Source organism: Mytilus californianus, unplaced genomic scaffold (genome assembly GCF_021869535.1).
Source record: "Mytilus californianus isolate M0D057914Y unplaced genomic scaffold, xbMytCali1.0.p SCAF_13, whole genome shotgun sequence".
NCBI lineage: Eukaryota > Metazoa > Mollusca > Bivalvia > Mytilida > Mytilidae > Mytilus > Mytilus californianus.
Window position 1 is genome coordinate 26,425,439 of NW_026262615.1, and position 27,384 is coordinate 26,452,822.

A 27,384-nucleotide genomic window follows, 5' to 3' on the forward strand; every position below is an offset into this window, starting at 1 on the left:
TTTTTACATGTCTACTTTATATCAATACATGGAACAATTATTGCATATGCTAGAATCTTTTGTGACTCCATGTTGTTTTTCAAAATGTTTGATTTGTCTTTTCACTTGATAATAAAGTCTACGAATGTAATGTGTAATTCAATGCATTACTTTGCAAAATTAATTGTAATTTAATGCATTACTTTGATGAATGCATGTAATTGTAATTGTAATTTAATGCATATTTTTGTCAAAGTAATTGTAATATAATGTATTACATTGCAATGTAATTCGCCCCATGCCTGTTATATGCCACATGTAGTTTAAGGTTGTATCTAAAAACAATGACGGGTTCAAACAGAATGATTTTGAAAGCATAGAAAACTGTGCATCTCATAATCAGCATGATTTTGTCACATGATAATACGAATACTACAAATCCAGACCAAACAATAAAGGCGTAGGTGCTTTTAATCAGTCACAGTCCCGCACTAGCGGGTGTGTTCTAGTAGTTTTATTAAATGGTATACAATAACTAAACATATAAAAGGTCAACAACATTTGATATTTGAATTACTCTTATTCCCTTGAGTCAATTGTATTTGTAATATTTATTAATAAGGTTTGTTCCTCAGGATTCAAGGGTAAGCAGTATTTAGTATAGTAGTTAACAAAAGTGCATATATTTTACAAATAATACGTTTGAACCTGATTGGCAGATAGTAAGATTTAATTTGGATTATGCTATAACAGTGAATGAAGATTGTTATCATGATTTCAAATGTTTTATAATCGCCTTTATAAGTTAATTGTGTTTTACGATATCTCAGATATATAGCCCAATACGAAGATTGGAACTCTAAAAAAGAAATGTGTACTTTTATAAATCCTGCATTGTTAATTGTACAGTTTGTGTCATGTTTTTTGTTTTAACCATTGACCATGGCTTTAACCACGGACTCATCTGACGATAAATGTATAGCGAAGATAATTGCCCTGTCAACTTACCTTATATGTGCCTCAGCATATAACTGTATATAAAAAGCAGGTATTCTTTTTTAGATTTTGATAACTGCAATACTATCCACACGTTTCGTAAAAGCTTGCTGGTTCATATTCACATAATTCTATAATATGTCAAAGATTTGTTTCTGCAACATCTTCCATTATTCGCTCTTAGTAAGTACTTGATTGCGGCATGTTCATTAGTAATTTAAGCATCAGTAAAACGGGATATGTTCAGACAAAGAGGATTCATATAAATGTCTGTCATAATAATATGATGAAAGTAAATATTATCTGCATATTTATATTGTGTATAAAGAATCAGCTGCAATTCAATGGTTGATTTCTTTGTTTATATAACATGTCTTTTAAAGAGCTAGCTTCTGCATCCCGCTGTCAGGAAATATAATGTTAATTATTTTTCGACATTAACATTAACTGACAGAATCCTTTTTCTTTGCAGACTGTGGCCTCACAAGGGAAGACATTATTGGAGTATGAATCCTTATATGGTCTGTTTAATCATAAGATAAACAACTTGAAAGTTTAATTTCTGTACAAGCATTACAAAGTTCAAATATGTCAAAACCTAAACACGTTTCGTAACATTAGAAGAGACAAAACCTCATTAAATGGAAATTCTGAATTTCAAAAATTAAATCAATAATTAATAAAAACAAAATCGAAATTGTTTGTTCTAGAGATTTCAGTTTTACATCAAACATTTTGCCAAATTTACCACGATGTTAAAACGTAACTACATATATAGCTAATGATATTATATGGGGTTATGATAATTCACTAATTAAAGTTAGCAAGTACCCAGGTTACAAGAAAAAAGCATCAAAACTTTGGATAAAAGTAAAACACACCTCATGAAACTTTTTGGTCTGGCCAAAATTAAGCTATTTTATTGACATGACCGTTAATAATCAAGTGCTTTTGCAGATGCTGATATTCCCGAAATTGAACGATGGAAGCAGAATAGTAAAGATTTTATCAAAACAGACATTTTTACTGATATATTAGAATTATTTGAAGACCAGCATTGTGTACTGTTATCTGGAGTTTCCGGAATGGGGAAGACTCTTACTGCACAGAATTTAGCATTGCAGTTATGCTATGCAAAGGGATACAGAATAGTACCGTGCAGTAATGTTAAAGACATCAAGAATAGATTTAAAGACAATATTCGTCAAGTGTTTTTTATAGATGATATTTTTGGGAAATATACAGCAAATATCAAGTATATTGAGAACTGGATGAGAATTGAGGACTTTGTCAAATATATTCTATCTAAGGGACTGTCAAAAATATTAGCCACTTGTCGAACTGAAATCTTTTCACAAGAAAACGTTAAAAAAGTGATAAAGTCATTTCAGGAACCATTTGATTTAACAGGGAACTATTCAACTGAAGATAAAGTCAAAATAGCCCAAAAATATCTCAAAGAGAATGACAGATTGTTAACAGATATTGTAATAAAAAAAGAATTTTCCCCATTAATGTGCTTTCTGTTCACTCAGCATGACGTCTTTAACATAAACGAGTTTCTAAACAGTCCATACAAAATGTTTTCTGATGAGTGGGATAAACTGAAAATTTTTGACAGAGAGAAATTCTGTGTATTATTACTTTGTGTTATATACAACGGCACTATCAACGAAACTTATTTTGATGTTCCAAACGATTTAGAAATTGGGGAAGAAATAAAATTCAAAAACATGTTTGATTGCTGCAGATTAGGACGTGACACACCCATCTCAGCAATTAAAGATAAACTGGACGCTTGCGTTGACACATACTTTATTAAAGTAGATAGAGCATTCAAAGTTATACACGATAAAATGTTTGACTTTCTTTGTTGTTATTTTGGTAAAACGTTTACCGCGCCGATTCTCAAATTTGCTGATGATAAATTTTTATCTGAACGTTTACAACTAGAATCAATTCATAAGACCCACGGTGAGTTTACAATTATCATTTCTTCAACAGAGGAACAAAAGTACAATGATAGGCTACGAATGGACCTTGAAAACGGAAAGATACATTGGTGTTTGAACAATGTGCAGATGAGATACATAGAATACAGAGACAAGTTTTTAAATGTAGTTCAAGATTTAGGAGACGACGTCAAAAGGAGAATTATTAATACAAAGGACGACAATGGGATTACTTCCTTCCTCGTTTCATGCTTACGAGGATATGAGGAACTTGTTGATCTTTTTATTTCTGCTGGAGCTGATGTTGATGCTCGGAATGGATGGTTCACACCTTTAACCGCTGCATGTCGAGATGGTCATTTAGGGACGGTCGAAATTCTTCTTGACAATGGATCCACCGTTAACCAAACTAATATTGACGGGGAAACACCTCTTTATACTGCTTGTATTTGCGGTCACTACGGGTTAGTCAAACGTCTTATAGAGAGACGTGCTGATATTAACAAAAAAGATAAATATGGTCGTACTCCTTTATATGTGTCCTGTTTCGCTGGTTTTGAAAATATAGTAAGAATTTTAATTGATAAAGGTGCCGGTTTTTATGATTGTAGCGATTCGATCATTGGCGCCACTCATGGAGGCCATGTCAAAATAGTTGAAACTCTTATAACCAAAAACTGCGATATGAATATTGTTGATGTGCAGGGGAGAACTGCTTTATTCATTGCTTGCGAGGAAGGATATACCAAGATCGTTACGTTGCTTATTAAGAAACATGCTGACATTTTCAAGGCCAATAGTGATGGAATGACACCTCTTTATGCTGCCTTTTGTGCAAGGAATAATGAAATAGTAAATATTTTGATTAAAAACCATGCAGATGTTAACATTGCATGCGCAGAAGGAGAAACAGCTATATCCATAGCATGTAATAAAGGATCTGGTAAACAAAAACCACTGGCTAATGTAACAGACGTTTGTGAACTACACAGAACAGGACTGATCGATTATAAGAATAATTTGGCAAAGCGCGATGATAAATGCAAAGATGTTAATACCATTAAAACTTTAAAGGAATTACAACCAGATCAGACTGAAAGGTTAAACATTTCTCGGTGCTTAGAACACAACTTTCAGAAGCAAAAAACTGACATAACCAGAAATTGGCTGCAGTGTGGATGGACTCCTTTATATGAAGCATGCATGCGTGGAGACATTACAACCGTAAAATCTCTTATCAAAAGCAGGGCAAATGTGAACATGCAAACTGTAAATGGCGAAACGCCATTGTTCGCTGCTTGTCATCAAGGCAATATTACTTTGATAGATGTGTTACTAAACGAGGGAGCGAATATAAATCAAGCATTATGTAGTGCCGTTCAGGGAGACAATGACAAAGCAGTTGAAATTCTGTTGTATAAGGGAGGAGATTTGAGCTATCAAGGACGTGATGGGATGTCGCTCATGAGATTAGCCTGTGAACATGGTTCAACTAATGTTTTCAAACTTCTTTTAAAACAAGGAGCGGATGTTAACGAAATAGATAAAGATGGGAGATATCTTCTTTTTGTGTCAATGGTTAAAGGATTCGATGAGATATCAGAATGTCTAGTACTAAAAGGTTCACCTATAGCAATCTCAGACGAAGATAGAATTACAGCATTGAATTCTGTATCTGAGAATAGAAATTACATATTGTCACAGTCACTTATATCAAAAGGTTACATAGACAACATTCCAATTTCGGACCTATCTGAGCTATATCATTCGCGTTCGTTAGACCGTTGTCAAATGCAATCCACGCTAACATTTCAGCATTGTGTGGTGTGTTTATGGTATTCTGGATTGTCTCATTTGCTTTTGTGGTTTTGGGATATTCTAAGTTTATTTTTGTGAGTGCGTTTTTATTTCTTGTTTTTATTTTTTTGAATAATGAAAAACAAAAACGGCCTTTTATGAGTTTTTTTAAGGGTATTCTGGATTGCTTTATATTTTTTTTTTGTTTTTTAGGGGTATTTCTAAATTGATTTTTTTGTTTTTGTGTTTTGTGGGGCTTTTGTTTGGATAGATTCGAACAATAAAAAACAAAATCGGCCTTTTGTGAGGTTTTTGTGGTATTCTGGATTGCTTTATTTGTTTTTTTTATATTGTGTGGGGTATCTGGAGTATTTTTGTGTTTTGTGATTTTAGTTGGGATTCTTTTGAAATATGAAGATGGAAACCCTTTTTTTTAATGCACGTTGTTTGACCAAGCATACAATATTTATTTGCTAAAATGCTCCATCTATTTTGAACATATGTGTACATAATTGAGCACATGCAATTATGTACACTTCAACATTAGCCTTTACTTTCTAAATACAATAGAACAAACACAAGTTTGGATACTGAATGGCAAAGTGACCACCTTAAATTTTATTTTCTTAATACAATATGCATCTGATCTGGTTAAAAGTCCATCAAACTACAAAAAGAAAGTCCATCAAAAACACAAGATACACTGCCTGACAGAATCTTTGACAATATCACATCCTGTAACAAAATTATCTACAAAATAAATACAACATAATTAAATACTGTACTATATAAAAACTAGAATACAATTTTTTGTATAAAAAAAAATAAACGTCTACCTATATATATTACGTGCGATTGTGTGGTCACTACCCAGTCATCGATAACTAAAAACCCGTGCAATTAACTTTTATATTGACCGCCAAACCGGTTAACGGCAAAAGTTATTCAACTTATACAAAATCCCGATTATAAAATTAATGCGCAATCATTCAAATTCATTCCGCATACCGCACATAAATTCATATCTGTTATATTGGCAAACATTTCTGGAAATAGTGATTCTCGAGTATCTACAAAGTTAATCAACGCTTTGAATGGATAATTTGTCAATGTAGTAATTTTAAGGGGTGTTAGCTCAATTCCTATGTTGGTTTTTTTTTTGTTGTGCTTTGCATGATACAGGCATATACCATACAATTGCAAATTTTTATAGAGCATTGCGCTGGCAAGGAATTAATTATTAGTTATAAAACTGTGGAAACATTTCTACATGTGGCACGCCATGGAAACATAGTCCAACTTTTACCCGAAAGAGGAGGTTCTGTTAATACCGTTGATACCTTTGGTTAAATACTGCGTGTAATAAATTACACTATGGGTTGCAGAAATGCTCATAGATAAAGGGCTTAATATGCCTTTGACAAATACGGTGCTACACCTCTAGTGCTGTGGTTATTGCATTATACGGGTGAAAGATTTTTGTCATGAAATGAGAGAAACAGAATATCTAAAAAAGATGATATATATGAGCATTTATACAACGTATATAAATGGGAGAAATATGAATCAACCTAGCATGGAACATGTGGAAGGAACAACAATCTTCTATAAAGTTATTCAAATACTGAGGGATTAGAAAAAACTTATTGGGCCGATATCAATCAGTTAGATGCAAAAGAAAATATACTATAGTCTCCATGCTGGGTGTTGGAAATACCATATTTGCTGAATTGTTACTAAATGCGTATTAAATTTGTTTATCTTTTTTTTTTAAAAATCAAAGACTTTTTGAAGTGACTGTGGTGTGAAAAAATCTGAGCGAATTTTGTCATTCCGCTCTTTAGCATTTTATGTTAATTGTCATAAGTTATCAACGTTTAATCGATAGATGAACAAAATTTTATTTTATAATTTATATTTAGATGAGAAAAGTGGTATTCAGATAATAGTTTTTTTTATTATTATTATGTCTTATCAACCATTCATATATTATTCATATTTTGTTGTTTATTTTAAATTTGCATTTAACATTTAACTCATAATGTCAAAATCTAAAAATTGTCAAATCATACTGGAAGTCGAATATAAAGAGTTTATATCATACGCTTAAAATACTATTCTACAATAGTTCCTATTTCCATAAAATTACAATGTTTACAGCTCTAAATGTTGTTATTTTATGTAATCCTGAATCAAAGCTTAAATAAATAATTTGTTTTACTATAAAGAAAATGTATAACTTTACTTCCAACAGAATATAGGTTTTTGTTTAGGATGTCATTATCATACATTTTTAAAATGTAAACTCAAAATTTTACAATAACTGACAATATGCGCTTTGGGCTATTTAATTTGATTCTAATTTGGTGATCTATTTTGAAATAAAGATTTAGAGAAGTTTTGAAAATGGCCGTGGTGTGCAATAAATCCAAGTGGAAACTTGACCTTCCTCTCTTTAGCATGTTATTTCAAATGTTCTAAATTGTCAACACTTTAAACATAGATGAAAAAGATTTTCATTTCGTTATTTTTTGATCGGCTTAAAATAGTTAGAACTGTATAAGAAAAGTTATTTTAGTCATTATATCTCATTACCATTTATCATCATACATGATTGTGTTGTTAATTTTAAATGTTTAATCACACTTACTTTAAGCTTAAGATTGTTCTCTTGTAAGTTTCTGTTACAGATTCTTAGGCTATACATTCCAAATATGTTTTCATAAAATCATTGAGTATCCTTATGTCTTTATTAATCTGATCAACAGTCAAAATTCGTACATTGCAAGATTTTTTTCTACGAAAACATCTGAATAATATCATATTTGATCCAAACGTTCCGATGTAAGGACACAATGAGTGATTCAGACGTTGCGATGTTAGGACACAATGAGTGATCCAGACGTTGCAATGTTAGGACACAATGAGTGATCGAGACGTTGCAATGTTAGAACACAATGAGTAGTCCAGACGTTCCGATTTTAAGACATAATGAATGATCCAGACGTTCCGATGGAAGGACACAATCAGTGGTCCAGAAGTTCCAATGTTAGGGAAACAATGAGTGATTCAAACGTTCCGATTTCAAGACATAATAAGTGTTCAAGACGTTCCGATGTTAGGACACAATGAGTGATTCAGACGTTCCAATTTTAAGACATAACAAGTGCTCCAGACGTTCCGATGTTAGGACACAATGAGTGGTCCATACGTTCCGATGTTAGGACACAATGAGTGATCCAGACGTTCCGATGTTAGGACACAATGAGTGATCCAGACGTTCCGAAGTTAGGACACAATGAGTGATCCAGACGTTCCGATGTTAGGACACAATGAGTGATTCCGACGTACTGATTTAAAGACACAATAAGTGATCCAGACGTTCCGATGTTAGGACACAATGAGTGATTCCGACGTAATGATTTAAAGACACAATAAGTGGTCCAGACGTTCCGATGTTAGGACACAATAAGTGGTCCAGACGTTCCGATGTTAGGACACAATGAGTGGTCTAGAGGTTCAGATGTAAGTACACAATGAGTGTTTAACACGTTCCAATGTTAGGACACAATGAGTGATTCAGACGTTCCGATTTTAAGACATAATGAGTGATCCAGACGTTCCGATGTTAGGACACAAAGAGTGGTCAAGACGTTCCGATGTTAGGACACAATGAGTGATCCAGAGGTTCCGATTTTTAGACACAGTGAGTGATCGAAACGATCCGATGTAAGAACACAATAAGTGATTCAAACGTTCTGATTTTAAGACATAATGAGTGATCCAGACATTCCGATTTTTAGACACAATGAGTGTTCCAGAGGTCCCTTTTTATAGACACAATGAGTGATCTAGACGTTCCGACGTTAGGACGCTATGAGTGATCCAGACGTTCCGATGTTAGGACACAATGAGTGGTCAAGACGTACCGATTTGTAGACACAATGAGTGATCCAGATGTTCTGATTTTTAGACACAATAAGTGATCCAGACGTTCTGATGTAAGGACACAATCAGTGGTCCAGAAGTTCCAATGTTAGGAAACAATAAGTGGTACAGACGTTCCGATGTTAGGAAACAATGAGTGATTCAAACGTTCCGATTTCAAGACATAATAAGTGTTCAAGACGTTCCGATGTTAGGACACAATGAGTGATTCAGACGTTCCGATGTTAGGACACAATGAGTGATTCAGACGTTCCAATTTAAAGATATAACAAGTGATCCAGACGTTCCGATGTTAGGACACAATGAGTGGTCCAGACGTTCCGATGTTAGGACACAATGAGTGATTCAGACGTTGCGATGTTAGGACACAATGAGTGATCCAGACGTTGCAATGTTAGGACGCAATGAGTGATCGAGACGTTGCAATGTTAGAACACAATGAGTAGTCCAGACGTTCCGATTTTAAGACATAATGAATGATCCAGACGTTCTGATTTTAAGACATAACAAGTGCTCCAGACGTTCCGATGTTAGGACACAATGAGTGGTCCATACGTTCCGATGTTATTACACAATGAGTGATCCAGACGTTCCGATGTTAGGACACAATGAGTGATCCAGACGTTCCGATGTTAGGACACAATGAGTGATTCCGACGTACTGATTTAAAGACACAATAAGTGATCCAGACGTTCCGATGTTAGGACACAATGAGTGATTCCGACGTACTGATTTAAAGACACAATAAGTGGTCCAGACGTTCCGATGTTAGGACACAATAAGTGGTCCAGACGTTCCGATGTTAGGACACAATGAGTGGTCTAGAGGTTCAGATGTAAGTACACAATGAGTGTTTAACACGTTCCAATGTTAGGACACAATGAGTGATTCAGACGTTCCGATTTTAAGACATAATGAGTGATCCAGACGTTCCGATGTTAGGACACAAAGAGTGGTCAAGACGTTCCGATGTTAGGACACAATGAGTGATCCAGAGGTTCCGATTTTTAGACACAGTGAGTGATCGAAACGATCCGATGTAAGAACACAATAAGTGATTCAAACGTTCTGATTTTAAGACATAATGAGTGATCCAGACATTCCGATTTTTAGACAAAATGAGTGTTCCAGATGTTCCGTTTTTAGACACAATGAGTGATCTAGACGTTCCGACGTTAGGACGCTATGAGTGATCCAGACGTTCCGATGTTAGGACACAATGAGTGGTCAAGACGTACCGATTTGTAGACACAATGAGTGATCCAGATGTTCTGATTTTTAGACACAATAAGTGATCCAGACGTTCTGATGTAAGGACACAATCAGTGGTCCAGAAGTTCCAATGTTAGGAAACAATAAGTGGTACAGACGTTCCGATGTTAGGAAACAATGAGTGATTCAAACGTTCCGATTTCAAGACATAATAAGTGTTCAAGACGTTCCGATGTTAGGACACAATGAGTGATTCAGACGTTCCGATGTTAGGACACAATGAGTGATTCAGACGTTCCAATTTTAAGACATAACAAGTGATCCAGACGTTCCGATGTTAGGACACAATGAGTGGTCCAGACGTTCCGATGTTAGGACACAATGAGTGTTCCAGACGTTCCGATGTTAGGACACAATGAGTGATTCAGACGTTGCGATGTTAGGACACAATGAGTGATCCAGACGTTCCGATGTTAGGACACAATGAGTGATCCAGACGTTCCGATGTTAGGACACAATGAGTGATCCAGACGTTCCGATGTTAGGACACAATGAGTGATCCAGACGTTCCGATGTTAGGACACAATGAGTGATTCCGACGTACTGATTTAAAGACACAATAAGTGGTCCAGACGTTCCGATGTTAGGACACAATGAGTGGTCTAGAGGTTCAGATGTTAGTACACAATGAGTGTTCAACACGTTCCGATGTTAGGACACAATGAGTGATTCAGACGTTCCGATTTTAAGACATAATGAGTGATCCAGACGTTCCGATGTTAGGACACAAAGAGTGGTCAAGACGTTCCGATGTTAGGACACAATGAGTGATCCAGAGGTTCCGATTTTTAGACACAATGAGTGATCGAAACGATCCAATGTAAGAACACAATAAGTGATTCAAACGTTCTGATTTTAAGACATAATGAGTGATCCAGACATTCCGATTTTTAGACACAATAAGTGTTCCAGACGTTCCGTTTTTAGACACAATGAGTGATCTAGACGTTCCGACGTTAGGACGCTATGAGTGATCCAGACGTTCCGATGTTAGGACACAATGAGTGGTCAAGACGTATTGATTTGTAGACACAATGAGTGATCCAGATGTTCTGATTTTTAGACACAATAAGTGATCCAGACATTCCGATGTTAGGACACAATGAGTGATCGAGACGTTCCGATGTTAGTACACAATGAGTGATTCAGACTTTCCTATTTTGAGACACAATGAGTGATCCTGACTTTCCGATGTTAGGACACAATTAGTGGTCCAGACGTTCCGATTTCAAGACATAATGAGTGATCCAGACGTTCCGATTTTTAGACACAATGAGTGGTCCAGACGTTACGATTTTAAGACATAATGAGTGATCTAGAAGTTCCGATGTTAGGACACAGTGAGTGGTCCAGACGTTCAAATGTTAGAACACAATGAGTGGTCCAGACGTTTCGATTTTAAGACATAATGAGTGATCCAGACGTTCCAAAAATAAGACACAAAGAGTGATCGAAACGTTCGTATTTTAAGACATAATGAGTGATCCAGACGTTCTGATTTAAGAAACAATGAATGATCGAGACGTTCTGATGTAAGGACACAATAAGTGATCCAGACGTTCCGATGTTAGGACACAATGAGTGATCCAGACGTTCCGATTTTAAGACACATTGAGTGATCCAGACGTTCCGATTTTAAGACACAATGAGTGATCCAGACGTTCTGATTTTAAGACATAATTAGTGGTCCGGACGTTCCGATGTTAGGACACAATGAGTGGTCTAGAGGTTCCGATGGTAGGACACAATGAGTGGTTCAGACGTTCCGATGTTAGGACACAATGATTGATCCAGACGTTCCGATGTTAGGACACAATGAGTGATCCAGATGTTGCAATGTTAGGACACAATAAGTGATCAAGACGTTCCGATGTTAGGACACAATGAGTGGTTCAGACGTTCCGATTTTAAGACACAATGAGTGATCCAGATGTTCCGAATTTAAGACATAATGAGGGATCCAGACGTTCTGATTTTTATACACAATCAGTGGTCCAGATATTGCGATGTTAGGACACAAAGAGCGGTCCAGACGTTCCGATGTTAGGACACAATGAGTGGTTCAGACGTTCCGTTTTTTAGACACAATGAGTGATCCAGACGTTCCGACGTTACGACGCTATGAGTGATCCAGACGTTCAAATGTTAGGACACAATGAGTGGTCTAGACGTACCGATTTGTAAACACAATGAGTGATCCAGACGTTCCGATTTTTAGACACAATAAGTGATCCAGACGTTCCGATGTTAGAACACAATGAATGATCGAGACGTTCCGATGTTAGGACACAATGAGTGATTCAGACTTTCCTATTTTTAGACACAATGAGTGATCCTGACTTTCCTATGTTGGGACATAATGAGTGTTCCAGAATTTCCGATTTTAAGACATATTGAGTGATCCAGACGTTCCGATTTTTCGACACAATGAGTGGTCCAGACATTACGAAGTAAAGACATAATGAGTGAACCAGATGTTCCGATTTGTAGATACAATGAGTGATACAGACGTTCCGAATTTTAGTCATAATGAGTGATTCAGGCGTTGTGATGTTAGGATACAATGAGTGATTTAGATGTTCCGATGTTAGGACACAATGAGTGATCAAGACGTTCCGATGTTAGATTACAATGAGAGATCCAGACGTTCCGATGTTAGGATACAATGAGTGATCGATACGTTCCGATGTTAGGATACAATGAGTGATTCAGACGTTCCGATTTTTAGACACAATGAATGATCGAGACGTTCCGATTTTAAGACATAATGAGTGATCCAGAGGTTACGATGTTAAGAAACAATGAGGAGTAAAAACCATTACGTTTTTACACCACTGACTAGAATTAAAAAATTTAAAATAACAAGCATTCAAATAAATACCACTTAAGCTTAATAAGTGTGAGTTATTGTAAATGATGTTCTTTAGAATAATAAGTGTTAATTGTAAATGTACCAATGCTTATCCTTTGTTTTTCTATTAGTCAGGTAGACGATTTATTTGAAAACAAAGTATATAAATAGCACTGTCTTTGAATAATTTCTTTATTGGTACTAACATTGATTTTGTGTTTAATAAATCAAATCACAACTAAACATGAACTGCTATTTGTATAGATCAACTATTTCAGGCCCAGTCAGAATGATGTACTAGTACATATTTGTTTGGTATCAAATGAACGCGTACGGATTTGGAATCACTAGAGGGTCCTTGCTAAAAATTTAATTATATAATTATGAAATTAATATAGGAGGGCATATTTTCCCTCTTGTTCAGATCAGAAGTACCAGTTTTGTACTACCAAACTTGTGGAAACTAGTGTGCTCTTATATGCTATCAAGGATTTGTTATTTTCTCAGCACAAGTCATGTAAAGGTATAGTTTTGACATAACATAACAGTCACTATATTTGAAGTTGAGACAAAAATAGCTTTGAGTGCTTGAAATTGCAGAATTTAACATATAAAGCAATGGAGCTATGAATGAGTAATTTTATTCGTTTACAGTTTTAGTAGGTTAAGGTACAGTTTTGACTTAACATAACAGTCACTATATTTGAAGTTGAGACAAAAATAGCTTTGAGTGCTTGAATTTGCAGAATTTAACATATAAAGCAATGGAGCTATGAATGAGTAATTTTATTCGTTTACAGTTTTAGTAGGTATAGTGTTACATCGTATCGATACAATGTACTTTTATTTTCAATATGCATGTTTTATGCACTGTTTATGACGTTTTACATTAAATCAATCTGATACTAGTAATTAAGTCCTGGAAAACATAATTTACTTATGTTAGCTTTAATTGGTTTGACCTAGCTTTCAATAAAGGAAAATAGTACGTTTTATAATTCTGATTGTCATAAGCGCTTTTCTATATTTACCTTCATCAATTTCAACAGGAATGTTGAAAACCTAAAAATATGGAGGCCAAGGATGTATATGACAAAAAATGGACCGTAAAAGAAAATTCTCTAAATGTCAAATATGCCAGAGGGAGTTGAAACCTTGCGTTTTTAAATGATTATCAATCTATCAGCGGAGAATATAAGAAACAAACAGGTTATATATCTTGTCAGTACCGAAGCACTAACCACGGAGGTGATGATATCATCGCGAACGTTAAGTCCCGTAGCTTTGAATACTCTTAGATCGGTACTTTGTGACTTTTGTGTTAGTGACAGTAATTTTTCATGCTTCATGCCGATATGATGTGTTAAGCCCTTTCCGCTGATTTGTGAAATTTGTAATCATGTTATGCTGTTACACCACTGTCCCGAATTAGGATGAAGATTGAATACTCACAAACATGTTTAACCCTGTAAAAATTTTCATGTTCTTGTAACACATCGAGAGCTAGTAACTCAGTGGTAGTGTATAAATCAGGCCATTGTTTTTTTTTTTTTGTTTGAACTATTTTACATTTTTGTTATGTCGAATCCTTTGGTAGTTTGATATGTAATGCGGGTTTTGCTCATTATTTATGGTCGTATGGTCGTCTTTACATATCAAATGGGTAGTTGTCTAATTAATAAGGCTACAATATTTCAGTATGTGTATTAAACTAAAGTCTCCCCTTAGTCTGTTTTCATAGCAAGCTATTATATATAGAGTTGAGAAGTGATCTGGATTTCTATATTATTTGTGCTATTTTCACATTTCTTGAGCGGTGTGAGAAAAATATTTCTCCTCTCTAGTGAAATATCTGTTCTCGGCAAATGATTAGTCGAAATTTGAATATGACGTCACAATTTCTTGGTTTCTTCTGAATTTTCTTATTGTGACGTCATGAAAAAAGGCGACCATGTCGGATTACGTCGCATAAAAAGAACACAACTTTCTGAAAATCTTTGAAAAAGAAGGAAAAAAATCATAAGAGAAACAGATTCCGATACTATAACCCGTGTATTATGATATTTCTCCACTCTCAACAGTTAAATTTTAATTATCTAAAAAGCTCGGCAAGCCTCGCGCTTTAAATAATAAAATTTTAATGTCTCGAGTGGAGAAATATCGTAACACACCTGTTGCAGTGTAGGAATCTATATATCTAACTGTACAAATCACTAAATTAGTGTTTATGGCATAAACCTCCAGTTGGGATAATACAATTGAGAATGGAAATGGGGAATATGTCAAAGAGACAACAACCCGACCAAAGAGAAGATAACAGCCGAAGTCCACCAATGGGTCTGTAATGCAGCGTGAAAATCCCGCACCCGGAGGTGGGCCTAAGCTGCCCCCTAAATAAAAATGTGTACTAGTTCAGTAAAAAATGGACGTCCTACTAAACTCCAAAACATAAATGAACTAAAATTAAGAAAACATACAAGACTAACAAAGGCATGGGGTTCCTGACTTGGGACAAGCGCAAAAATTAACCCATATATGGCCTCACAAAACGTGTGAAAAGGCTGTCGAGAAAATTCATGGTTTTTTTTTTATAGACATGAAGAGGTTCTATTAAATCAATTAGTTGCCATTGAGGTGATGTGATTTTCCTTGGTACAAGACACGTCGCCTTTATGTTGTTTACACATGTTACAAATATTTTTTTAAAATGTCTAGCATGTCTATGCACAATCATAAAAAACTAAACTAAACTAAACGTTATACATGTCTTATTCGAGCTATTCTATAAATAGTTATTGAATCAGTGCTTTTTTTAACAGATAATCTGAAGCAGGGAGCAGACCGATTAATTATTGTAAAGAATGTGTTGTAATGCCTATTTTTCATTCGCTGAAATGAAATTTATTGTAAAAAATATGAACTCTCAATGTTAGAATAAAAATGTATGTGAACGCATGTGGGGGTAATCTATAACATTAACGTTACCAATTTCTACTTCATTAGGTGCGCATGTCGACAAAAAATATCTCGAGGCAAATTAGTTAAAAATCCAAAACCTTTATAACAAAAATGACCAAAAGTAAGGTTTAGTCCAGGTTTAGAGTTATAAACAGTTCCTTTGGATAAAAAAATAGAAAATAGGTGTAACAGTGTGAAAAACACTAATTAATTTTTAGACAAGTAGAGCATCAGCAATATACAAATATTGAATATCAACAGTAGCTTCAAAAATACAAGTTAGAAGCAATAAGCAGTCTTATAAGTAAAACATTAACATGTGCGAGGATTGTGGGTATTAAGTAACAGTACGAAGAGTGAAGTTAGCATGCACAGATATGTGATAATTTGAATACTTAAAGTAAGTAGTAATTCCACTCATATGCTAAGGTTGGTTTATGGGTTATGATCATTGTCGGAAATGTTACATGAACCACATCCTACATTCCTGTTATACAGTCACTGCCGAATTCAAACATAGAAGCTAACCAGGCAAAATCAGAGCCACTTTGAAAATCTTCTTACCTAATTTAAACTCGAAAAATATATATAACATGAATCTCAAATATACCACACAGCACAACAAAGCATTGATTGAGTGGTTGTCAGTTTTTGCAGTTCGTCATATTTGTTTCTCATTTATTGCTTTGCATAGTTTGTTCTAGTGTTGTGTTTTTCTACACAAGAAAATGCCTATACCAAATCAGGAATATGACAGTTGTTGTCAATTGTGTGTTTGCGCTTTTGATTTTTGCCATTTGCTTTGGGACTTTCCGTTTAGAATTTTCCTCGGAGTTCGGTATTTTTATTAATTTACTTTTTACACCATTGTCCCAGGTTGGGGTACAGGTTAGCGCCATCAAAAATGCTTGACCCTGCTGCCTTGTGTATGTGCCTGTCTCAAGTCAGGAGCCTGTAATTTGGTAGTTGTCGTTTATTGCTGTTAATGATTTTTGTTTTTCGTTCATTGTTTTGTACATAACTCAGGCCGTTAGTTTTCTCGTTTAAATTGTTTTACATATGCCATTTAGGGTCCTTTTATAGCTGACTATGCAGAATGGGTTTTGCGCATTGATAAAAGCCGTATGATGACTATAGTTGTTAAATTCTATGTCATTTGGTCTTTGATGGAAAGTTGTCTCATTGACAATCATAGCACATCTTCTTATTTTTACATCAACTACATACACCATACTCCTCCAAAAAGAAACAAGGACAAACAAAAATGTATTGACAATTAACACAATATACAAACGACAGAAAACCAACCTAAGCAATAGTCATTAAATTTATGCCATAAAACTAGATTCATTTTTACAATCAAGAAAGGTGAATTCGTGTCCTTCATTAGATCCAAGATCCTGTTTTACTATTGTCATGCGGCAGTTTTCCTAAGTTAAAATACAAAACGTTTTATCTGTGATAAGGCTTTATACTATTGCTACATGTACTTAGCTGTTTCATAATCTAAAGGACTATAGGTTATTTTATAATCCATACTCAAAAATGAAAATAACGTCACGTCATTGGTTAATTTTCCATTGCTTAGGACTTTAGGACAAATTTCAAGAATAAGTACCAGATATGCAAGGTCAGTTTCATGTTCATACCTTGACGTTTAGCAACCAACAATCAATCAGTCTTCACAATAATAATATTTGTACAGCGTTCTTCTTTTCCATAACAGGATAGATAAAAAAAAAACAATATTCAAAATCTAGAAAACTTGTGAATGAAGATAGTTGGTCCAAGTTTTATTTTTGAAAAGGCACACAAATATACGCTTAGAATAAATGTATTGTTCTTGCTGTAAAAACAAACCTTGATAGCTTCTTATATTTATTTATAATTTTACAAAGCTATCTATGACAACAAACTTCACAGGAGCTTCGTATTTCCAATTGCGGCTTAGGGCAACCGAATAGACGATGGCAACATTCTAGAATTGAGGATCCCCCCTGATATACTGAATATAGATTTTTTTATATACGAGGATACAATGCTTCTATGAATAAAAGGGGTGTGAAAAAACGTTGATATGATAGCAACCTTACAAAAAGTTACAAAAAGACATTTTGAGGGAGGCAGTCAGTCAATACAATATATCTAGCTCTCAATCATTCCGAGTGCATACACATATAAATTTAATGAAACAGTTTTGGAAGGGTTTGTTTTGCTCAGTCTTTAGTTTTCTGTATGTTTTCCTATCGTTATTTGTGTTTAGCCATGTATCGTTTTAGCCTTAGTCTGTCTTTATTATAGGACCTTTTTTCATTATAACTTTATGATTTTGTTACACTTTTGTGTATTATTTCATTTAAACCATATTAAAGATAATAACCAAAAACTGCAAAATTTCCTTAAAATTACCATTTCAGGGGCAGCAACCCAACAACGGGTTGTCTGAATTGTCTGAAAATGTTAGGGCAGATAGATCTTGACCTGACGAATAATTTAAGCCTGTCAGATTTGCTCTAAATGCTTTGGTTTCAGAGATACAAGCCGGGTCATCATACACATTTTTCAAACTAGATACTCCAATGATGATTGTGGCCAAGTTTTGTTAAATTTGGCCCAGTAGTTTCAGAGAAATTTTTTGTAAAAATTAAAGGGACGACGACGACGACGAACAACAGACGACGGACGACGACGCCGACGACGACGACAGACGACGACGACGACAGACGACGACGACGACAGACGACGACGACGACGGACGACGACGACGACGGACGTCAAGTGATGAGAAAAGCTCACTTGGTCCATTGGGCCAGGTGAGCTAAAAATAAGGAGATGTGGTATGATTGCCAATGAAACAATAATCCAACAACGTTCAAATGACGTGGATTTAAGCAACTATAGGCAACCGTACGGCATTCAACAAACACTATCGTATACTCAGCTTTAAAAGACCTAGACATGAATAATATGAAACAATTCGAATGCGAAAACTAACAGCCTAATTTGTAACAAAACAACTTCCGAAAAACAAATATGACAGACATGAACCAACGACAAACTACAGGCTTTTGACTTGGGGAAGGCACAAAATGAATCTGACGGGGTTTCACATCATGTTTGTGAGTCTGGCCTTCCCCCTGACCTGGAACAGTTGTATTACAGCACAACATAAGAACAAACTATTAACATCAGTTGAAAAGGGCTTAACTCCCCAGACCGATATAAAGCAGAAATGCATCTAACACAAAAAAAAAGACCGGATGTGGCAGGGTATTTATATATCCCTAACAACAAAAAAGACACAAAGCAGAGATCTGCAGTGGCATATCAAGGGGATGAGGGGTTCCGTGGGTTGGAACCCCCCTTTTTGGACGATCAATGCTTTTGAATGGGGACATATGGTTGGAACCCTCCTTTATCCTGGGTTTGAATCCCCTTTTAAAAATGGCTGGATCCGCCCCTGGATTATGAGAGTACTCACAGTTACTGACAGTTGATCAAAACCAATAACAACTAAAGAAATCATGTATCTAAGACTAAAAGGTCATTTTTGGTTATGTTTAATGCATGTTATCAGAAGTCCATACTAGTAATGGACTTCTAATGTTATTAATAATCAGTAGTTATGTGTTGCATGGTGTATTGTTTATCTTATTGTTTTTATTCAGTGTTGTTGCAATTTATTTTTAAATATCCGGAAGATAATAAAAGAATAAACAACTCATTAGTCGATGAAAAACCGACAACACCAAGGCAAAACGAAAAACGAAAAAAAAAAACAAACAAACAACATTATACAAAATACATCATAACAAACTAAAGACTAAGCAACAAATATCTCGAGGCAAATTATTTACAAATACAAACCCTTTATAACAAAAATGACCAAAAGTAAGGTTTAGTCTAAGTTTAGAGTTATAAACAGTTACCTTGGACAAAAGTATAGAAAATATGTATAGCAGTGTAAAAACACTAATTCTTAGTAGAGCATCAGCAATATATAAATATCGAATATCAACAATAGCTTCAAAAATACAAGTTGAAAGCAATAAACAGTTTTATAAGTAAAACGTAAACATGTGCAAGGATTGTGGGTATTAAGTATCAGTACGAAGAGTGAAGTAATTAGCATGCACAGATATGTGATAATTTGAATACCTAAAGACAATAGTAACTTCAATCATATGCTAAGGTTGTTTTATGAGTTATGATCAGTGCCGTTAAATTCGATTTCGTAAATTCGTAAACTCAAACGAACATAAGATATTTATCAAATAACCACAAACTCTCACATGGGAGACGCCACTTGCAGAGACAAGCGCACATTTTATTTTTAATATGAGTATAATAGTGTAATATTAAGCAGCTGGTACTTGGTTTCCGATTTCTAGTGGTCTACCTAAAAATAGATAATATAATTTATTATATTATTTGGCAAAATGCTACTGTACACTTTGACTGCAATGGCTCGAATGACTTTAAACCACCTAAGTTCACTCGTGCATGAACTCAATATCCCAATCGAACAGACCTTACTATAAATAACTAAACACGTGTCGACTATATACAAACAACATTTGTACATGTTCGATTTTTGTACAACTTTGATAAGTACATTTAAATTATAATTCGTAAACTCAAACGAACATAAAATATTTATCAAATAAACACGAACTCTCACATGGGAGACGCCACTTGCAGAGACAAGTGTGCTCGAAACACAAAGAACGGGAAATGATATGGCATTGATTTTTTTTGATTTTTTTAACTAAATTTTGATAAACAGATGACTGTGCTTTAAAGTCTTTTCTAGCGTAAATATCCTTTTCTCTGTCCGATTCAACCTGTTATGCTTCATAAAAAATGCTATCAGAAATACCGACGTTAGCCCTTGCTCTTGTGTATAAAAGACGTCTGGAATCATTTCAAAACGTATGAACATAGGACTTCTTTGTGAATGCTATTTTAAAGAAAAATTAATCAAGGTGTATATCAGCACCCTTAATAGAACCATTTAAACAAGGTTTATTTAGTTTTATACAACGTGTATGCAATGTATCGGGGTAGTTCTGTCCAATGACAATTATAAAAATGTTGTGAGCTTTTTCATACCAAATAATATACCAATATGCATTTCTAAAGTTCAGCCTTATAGCTTCAATAACAATCTGTAGTGTCATTGGGCAATTGTTTAATTATTATTCACACCAGCGGCTTTAATAACAATCTGCTTAGTGGTTTTAATAATAAATAGCCCAGTGGCTTCAATAACTACCAGCCCAGTGGCTTCAACAACAACCTACCCAGTGGCTTCAATAACAACCTATCCAGTGGCTTAAATGATAAACAGCCCATTGGCTTAAGTAACTATCAGCTCAGTGGCTTCAATAACAACATGCTTAGTGGCTTCAATAACAACCTGCCCAGTGGCTTCAATAATAAACAGCCCAGTGACTTCAATAACTACCAGCCAAGTGGCTTTAACAACAACCTACTCAGTGGCTTCAATAACAACCTGTTCAGTGGCTTTAATGATAAACAGCCCAGTGGCTTAAATAACTATCAGTCCAGTGGCTTCAATAACAGCATGTTCAGTGGTTTCAATAACAACCTACCCAGTGGCTTCAATAATAAACAGTCCAGTGGCTTCAATAACTACCAACCCAGTGGCTTCAACAACAACCTACTCAGTGGCTTTAATAACAACCTGCTCAGTTGCTTTAATGATAAACAACCTAGTGGCTTAAATAACTATCAGCCCAGTGGCTTGAATAACAACATGCTCAGTGGCTTCAATAACAACATGCCCAGTGGCTTCCAAAACAACCAGTCAAGTGGCTCCAATAACAACCACTCAAGTGTCTTCAATAACATCCTGCCCAATGGCTTTTATGATAGACAGCCCAGTGGCCTAAAAACTTTTAGCCCAGTGGCTTCAAATATAACATGCCAAAAAGCTTCAATAACAACCTGCCCTCTGGGATCAATAAAAAACATCCCAGTGGCTTCAATAACAACCAGTCAAGTGGCTTCAATAACAACCTGCTAAGTGAAGTGGCTGTTATGATAACAGCACAGTGGCTTAAATAACTACCAGCTCAGTGGATTCAAATACAACATGCACATAAGCTTCAATAACAACCTGCCCAGTGTCTTAAATAACTATCAGCCCATAAGCTTTAACAACAACCTACCCTGTGGCTTCAATAAACAATCTGCTCAGTGGCTTTAATAATAAACAGTCCAGTGGCTTCAATAACAACATGCCTAGTGGCTTCAATAATAAACAGCCCAGTGGCTTCAATACCTACCAGCTCAGTGGTTTCAACAACAACCTACCCAGTGGCTTCAATAACAACCTGCCCAGTGGCTTTAATGATAAACAGCCAAGTGGCTTCAATAACAACATGCTCAGTGCCTTCAATAACAACATGCCCAGGGGCTTCAAAAACAACCAGTCAAGTGGTTCCAATAACAACCAGTCCTGTGGCTTAAAAACAACCTGCCCAATGGCTTTTACGATAAACAGCCCAGTGGCTTAATTAATTATCAAACCAGTGGCTTTAAATACAACATGCCCAAAAGCTTCAATAACAACCTGCCATGTGGCTGCAATAACAACCAGTTCAGTAGCTTTAATAACAACCAGTCCAGTGGCTTCAATTACAACATGTCCAGTTTCCTGAATAACAAACAGCCCATTGGCTTCAATACCAAACAGCCCAGTGGCTTCAATAACAGCCAGTGCAGTGGCTTCAACAACAACCTATCAAGTGGCTTTTATGTTAAACAGCTCAGTGGCTTAAATATCTATCAGTCCAATGGCGTCAAATACAACATGCACAAGATCTTTAATAACAACCTGCCCTGTGGCTTCAATAACAACCAGCGCTATGGTTGCAATAACAACCCGCCCTGTGGCTTCAATAACAACTAGTCAAGTGGCTTAAATGACAACCAGTCCAGTGGCTTCAATAACAACATGCCCATTTGCTTCAATAACAACCAGCCCAGTGGCTTTGATAACAATCATTTAAATGGCTTCCATAATATCAGCACAGTGCATGCTTCAAGAACATTCAGCCCATTAGCTTAAATGACAAGCAGTCAGGAGCACGTGGTTTTCAATATTAATCCACACATGCAGTATTTTTAACAATCACCCAAGTGATTAAGACGAATAGTTACTCAAAATATACTCAGCGCCAAAGAAATCTAGTATCAAGCCCAGTTGTATATTAAGCAACAATAATCAAAATAAACTCTTGATAACTGCATTATAATTTAGATAAAGCTCATGATAACTATACATAATATCATCTGCGCATTTCAGATTGCTATTTATCTTTTTCCTAACTTTTTTAACAGTTAATAATCATTATTTATTCACAAACGTGTAGTTTAACTAGAAGTATATCACACATTGACCTCCTTTTCTCCGATCTTTGAACCAAAACAGTGAGTGAATTAATAACATGAACTTCTGTACAATACTCTGAACAAAATAACATTTTTTTTTTATAGTTTATACAAATCCTTGCTCTGAATTAGCTTCTGAAACAAATTCAGCATTATTATATAGTTCTTGTTAAGTATAACAGTATAACTGGTGGAATCGTGATAAATGGTATAGAATAACCATTATCAATCATGTCTAAAACAAATGAATTTGTATCATTAACTTTTCAATAGTTATATATGTTCTTCTCATTTCCCTAAACAGATGTAGAGAGAGAGAGAGAGATTCTTTTTCATAATCAAATGACATGTACTGAATTGTATCAAAATGTAAATTTTTATGAAATTTGTATATTCAATATGATGAAAATCAATTCATGATGTAAAAGAGGGGCGAAAGATACCAGAGGGACATTCAAACACATAAATCGACTTGTCAATGTAAAAAATACTTATCACCTTAATCTCTAAAGCGCTCTTGTTCCTTGTGCTTCTTGGTTAGGCTCGTGTTCCGGCAGACCTAATTTTCTTCTCATCCTCGTAATCCAAAGCAATCTCGACTGACAGGTATTCTATGACTGTATCCCATCCTGCTGGTTACTTGTCAGCGATCTTAATACACTTGTTCCGCTTATGAATTTTATCCTTAATGTCATGGCAATATCCGCGAATTTAGAATATTCATCACGCTCGGTTGCACGTTTGATCCTGGGTACTTCATTATCAATTTCAGAATAAAATTTGTGCTGTAACTGGTTACCGTTAAACATAAACTTATAAGAATGTTCTGATTAAAGCTGTTTAAACAAGGTTTCTGATTTATTCGTCGCGCCTTCTTTACGTTCCCTCTTTTGGCTACCAATTTTGCTGTCAAAATACAGTTTAAAATTGTTCAAGGTTATGTCTGCAATTTTGGTTACCGTAAATCTATATGTTATGTCAGTATCATAATGTCTTAAAGGTAAACTTTCTTTACGTTCAGAACTTGCCATACTACGAAAAGTCAAGTTGAAGAGAAATTAATAAAATGCTACTGTACACTTTGACTGTAATGGCTCGAATGACTTTAAACCACATAAGTTCACTCGTGCATGAACTCAATATCCCAATCGAACAGACCTTACTATAAATAGTTAAACACGTGTCATCTATAAACAAACAACATTTTTACATGTTCGATTTTTGTACAACTTTGATAAATACATGAAATGTTACATGAACCACATCCTACATTCCTGTTATAAAGTCACTGCCGAATTCAAACATAGGAGCTAACCAGGCAAACTCAGAGCAACTTTGAAAATCTTCTTACCTAATTTAAACTCGAAAAATACATATAACAAGAATCTCAAATATACCATACAGAACAACAACGCACTGATTGAGTGGATGTCAGTTTTTGCCGTTTCTCATATTTGTTTTTCATTTATTGCTTTGCATAGTTTGTTCTAGTGTTGTGTTTTTCCACATTAGAAAATGCCTATACCAAGTCAGGAATATGATAGTTGTTGTCCATTCGTTTGGTGTGTTTGCGCTTTTTATTTTGCCATTTGCTTAGGGACTTTCCGTTTAGAATTTTCCTGTAATTTGTTGGTAGTTGTCGTTTATTGCTGTTAATGATTTTTGTTTTTCGTTCATTGTTTTGTACACATCCAGGCCGTTAGTTTTCTCGTTTGTGTCATTTCGGAGCCTTTTGTAGCTGACTATGAGGAATTGATATTGCGCATTGATAAAAGCCGTATGGTGACTATAGTTGTTAAATTCTATGTCATTTGGTCTTTGATGGAAAGTTGTCTCATTGACAATCATAGCACATCTTCTTATTTTTACATCAACTACATACACCATACTCCTCAAAAAAGAAACAAGGACACACAAAAATGTATTGACAATTAACACAATATACAAACGACAGAAAACCAACCTAAGCAATAGTCATTAAATGTATACCATACAACTAGATTCATTTTTACAAACAAGAAAGGTGAACTTTTGTCCTTCGGTAGATCCTAAATCCTGCTTTACTATTGTCACGCGGCAGTTTGCCTATGTTAAAAAAATAAACGTTTTATCGTTCATAAGGCTTTATACTATTGCTACATGTAATTGTCTGATTTATAATCTAAAGGACTATGGGTTATTTTATAGTTCATACCCAAAGATGAAAATGACTTCACGTCATTGATTGATTATCCATTGCTTTAGCCTGGCATCCCGGCCCGATCTAGCTGCACGTCGCAAGGACCAGGTGGGGAACAAATACCACATGATCGATTCAGTGCCAGTTGACTCTGAATCTAAAGTGAGGCTGAAAAAATATTTGCATAAATTTTGATGTTTGATGTAAACCAGCGATTTCAAACCAATGATTAAGAAACATTGCTTCTGATTCAATAAAGTTTGCTCTCAGATTGACGAGTCCCCATTGTCAGTAATATAATAAAGTAAATATATATTAAACAGTATAAATAAATACTAGTATGTGTAATCAAAAGAAACTTTGAAAAATGTTGTACATTTAATATATATTTTATCAGGAAGGATTATACGGGGTAAGAGTCAACGAAACAACTCTTTATAATAAAAAAAATCAAACTTGATAATTATTTTAATTGTCTAATGTAATTATAATTTAAAATAGATGTACGATGGTGTATCTTCGCACATGTACACATCATTTGAAATGTATCCCCCCAAAAAAAATTACTGCAATTTTTGTTGGCCTTTACTTTTTATGGTTTTTTCCATATATATTTGCCCTTTGAGATACATGTGTACATGTAAATTACGTCGTAAAAGTGAAATCCAATTCACACCTCGGTCATGTGAAATCTTAAACTTTTAACTTTCTCACCAGTTGATTGCTGATAAGAATTAACCCTTTTCTGCTTACTAATTATCACCATACTAATAATTAGATATGATAACACTGTACATCAATTCATAAAGAAAAATAAATACAGTCTAAGTTTTACTAATTGATGTTAAACAAAAATTGATTGGATACAGATGTAAAACAAACATTGCACGACAAAATTAGTATTAACCAATCATTGACAGGCAGGACATTGATACACGCCTGGCTATACTGACAAGATTAGCCAGGACCCCAGGCTACCATTGCTTAAGACGTTTCTAATCAATGACGTTTTGGTGTACGCTTTTGAAAATATGACCCAGAATGCATTAATTCTGAAACAAGTTTCAAGAACAAGTACCAGGTCGGTTTCATCTTCATATCTTTACGTTAAACAACCATCAATCAATCAATCAATCAATCAATCAGTCTTCACAATAGGAGCATTTGTATAGCGTTCTTCTTTTCCATTACAGGATAGATAAAAAACACAATTTTCAACATCTAGAAAACTTGTAAATGAAGACAGTTGGTCCAAGTTTTATTTTTAAAAAAGCACACAAGTACACGCTTAAAATAAATGTATTGTTCTTGCTGTAACAACAAACCTTGATAGCTTGATTATATCTTATATTTATTTATTTTGCAAAGTTATCTTTGACAACAAATTTCACAGGACCTTAATATTTCCAATAGCTGCTTAGCGCAACCGAATAGACGATGGCAACATTCTAGAATTGAAAATCCCAGATATTTTGAAGATAGATTTTTTCATATCTGAGGATATCATGCTTTTATGAATAAAAGGGGTGTGGAAAAATGAGATAGCAACCTTACAAAAAGTTACAAAAAGATATTTTAAGGGCAATAGTCAGTCTATAAACTATCTCTTCTTCTCAATCATTCCAAGTGCATACAAATTGAAATTTGAAACAGTTTTGGAAGGGTTAGTTTTGCTCAGTCTTAAGTTTTCTGTATGTTTTCTTATCTTTATTTGTCTTTTCGCCATTTGTCGTTTTAGCCTAGTTTGTCTTTATTATAGGACCTTTTTTTAATTATAACTTTATGATTTTGTTACACCTTCTTTAATTTAAACCATTTGCAAATTGTTTTATCATCTAATTATAAAAAGTAAGGAGATGTAGCATGATTGCCAATCAGACAACTATCCACCGAAGTTGATTTTTTTACGGAGATTTTTTTTACCGTGCCCGGAAATTTAGAAACGATCCTTGTAAACTTATTGATCCTTTAAATAAACTTATTCTAAAAGGTTACCAATTTAACACTGTCATTAGATCTTTGAATATTATTTT

The 27,384-nt window shown here is 34.8% G+C and overlaps 2 protein-coding genes across 2 annotated transcripts in view; both read left to right on the top strand.

Moving 5' to 3' along the window:
• The window catches only part of LOC127723906 (ankyrin repeat and KH domain-containing protein 1-like), a 29,243-nt gene extending 24,104 nt beyond the window's left edge, over positions 1 to 5,139 (top strand). The window contains exons 2-3 of the mRNA XM_052230623.1: positions 3,097 to 3,391; positions 5,118 to 5,139. Coding sequence (XP_052086583.1) covers positions 3,097 to 3,391; positions 5,118 to 5,139 — 317 coding nt within the window. The remainder of the gene's footprint in view (positions 1 to 3,096; positions 3,392 to 5,117) is intronic.
• The window catches only part of LOC127723427 (uncharacterized), a 246,666-nt gene that overhangs the window by 37,978 nt on the left and 181,304 nt on the right, over positions 1 to 27,384 (top strand). The window lies entirely within an intron of this gene.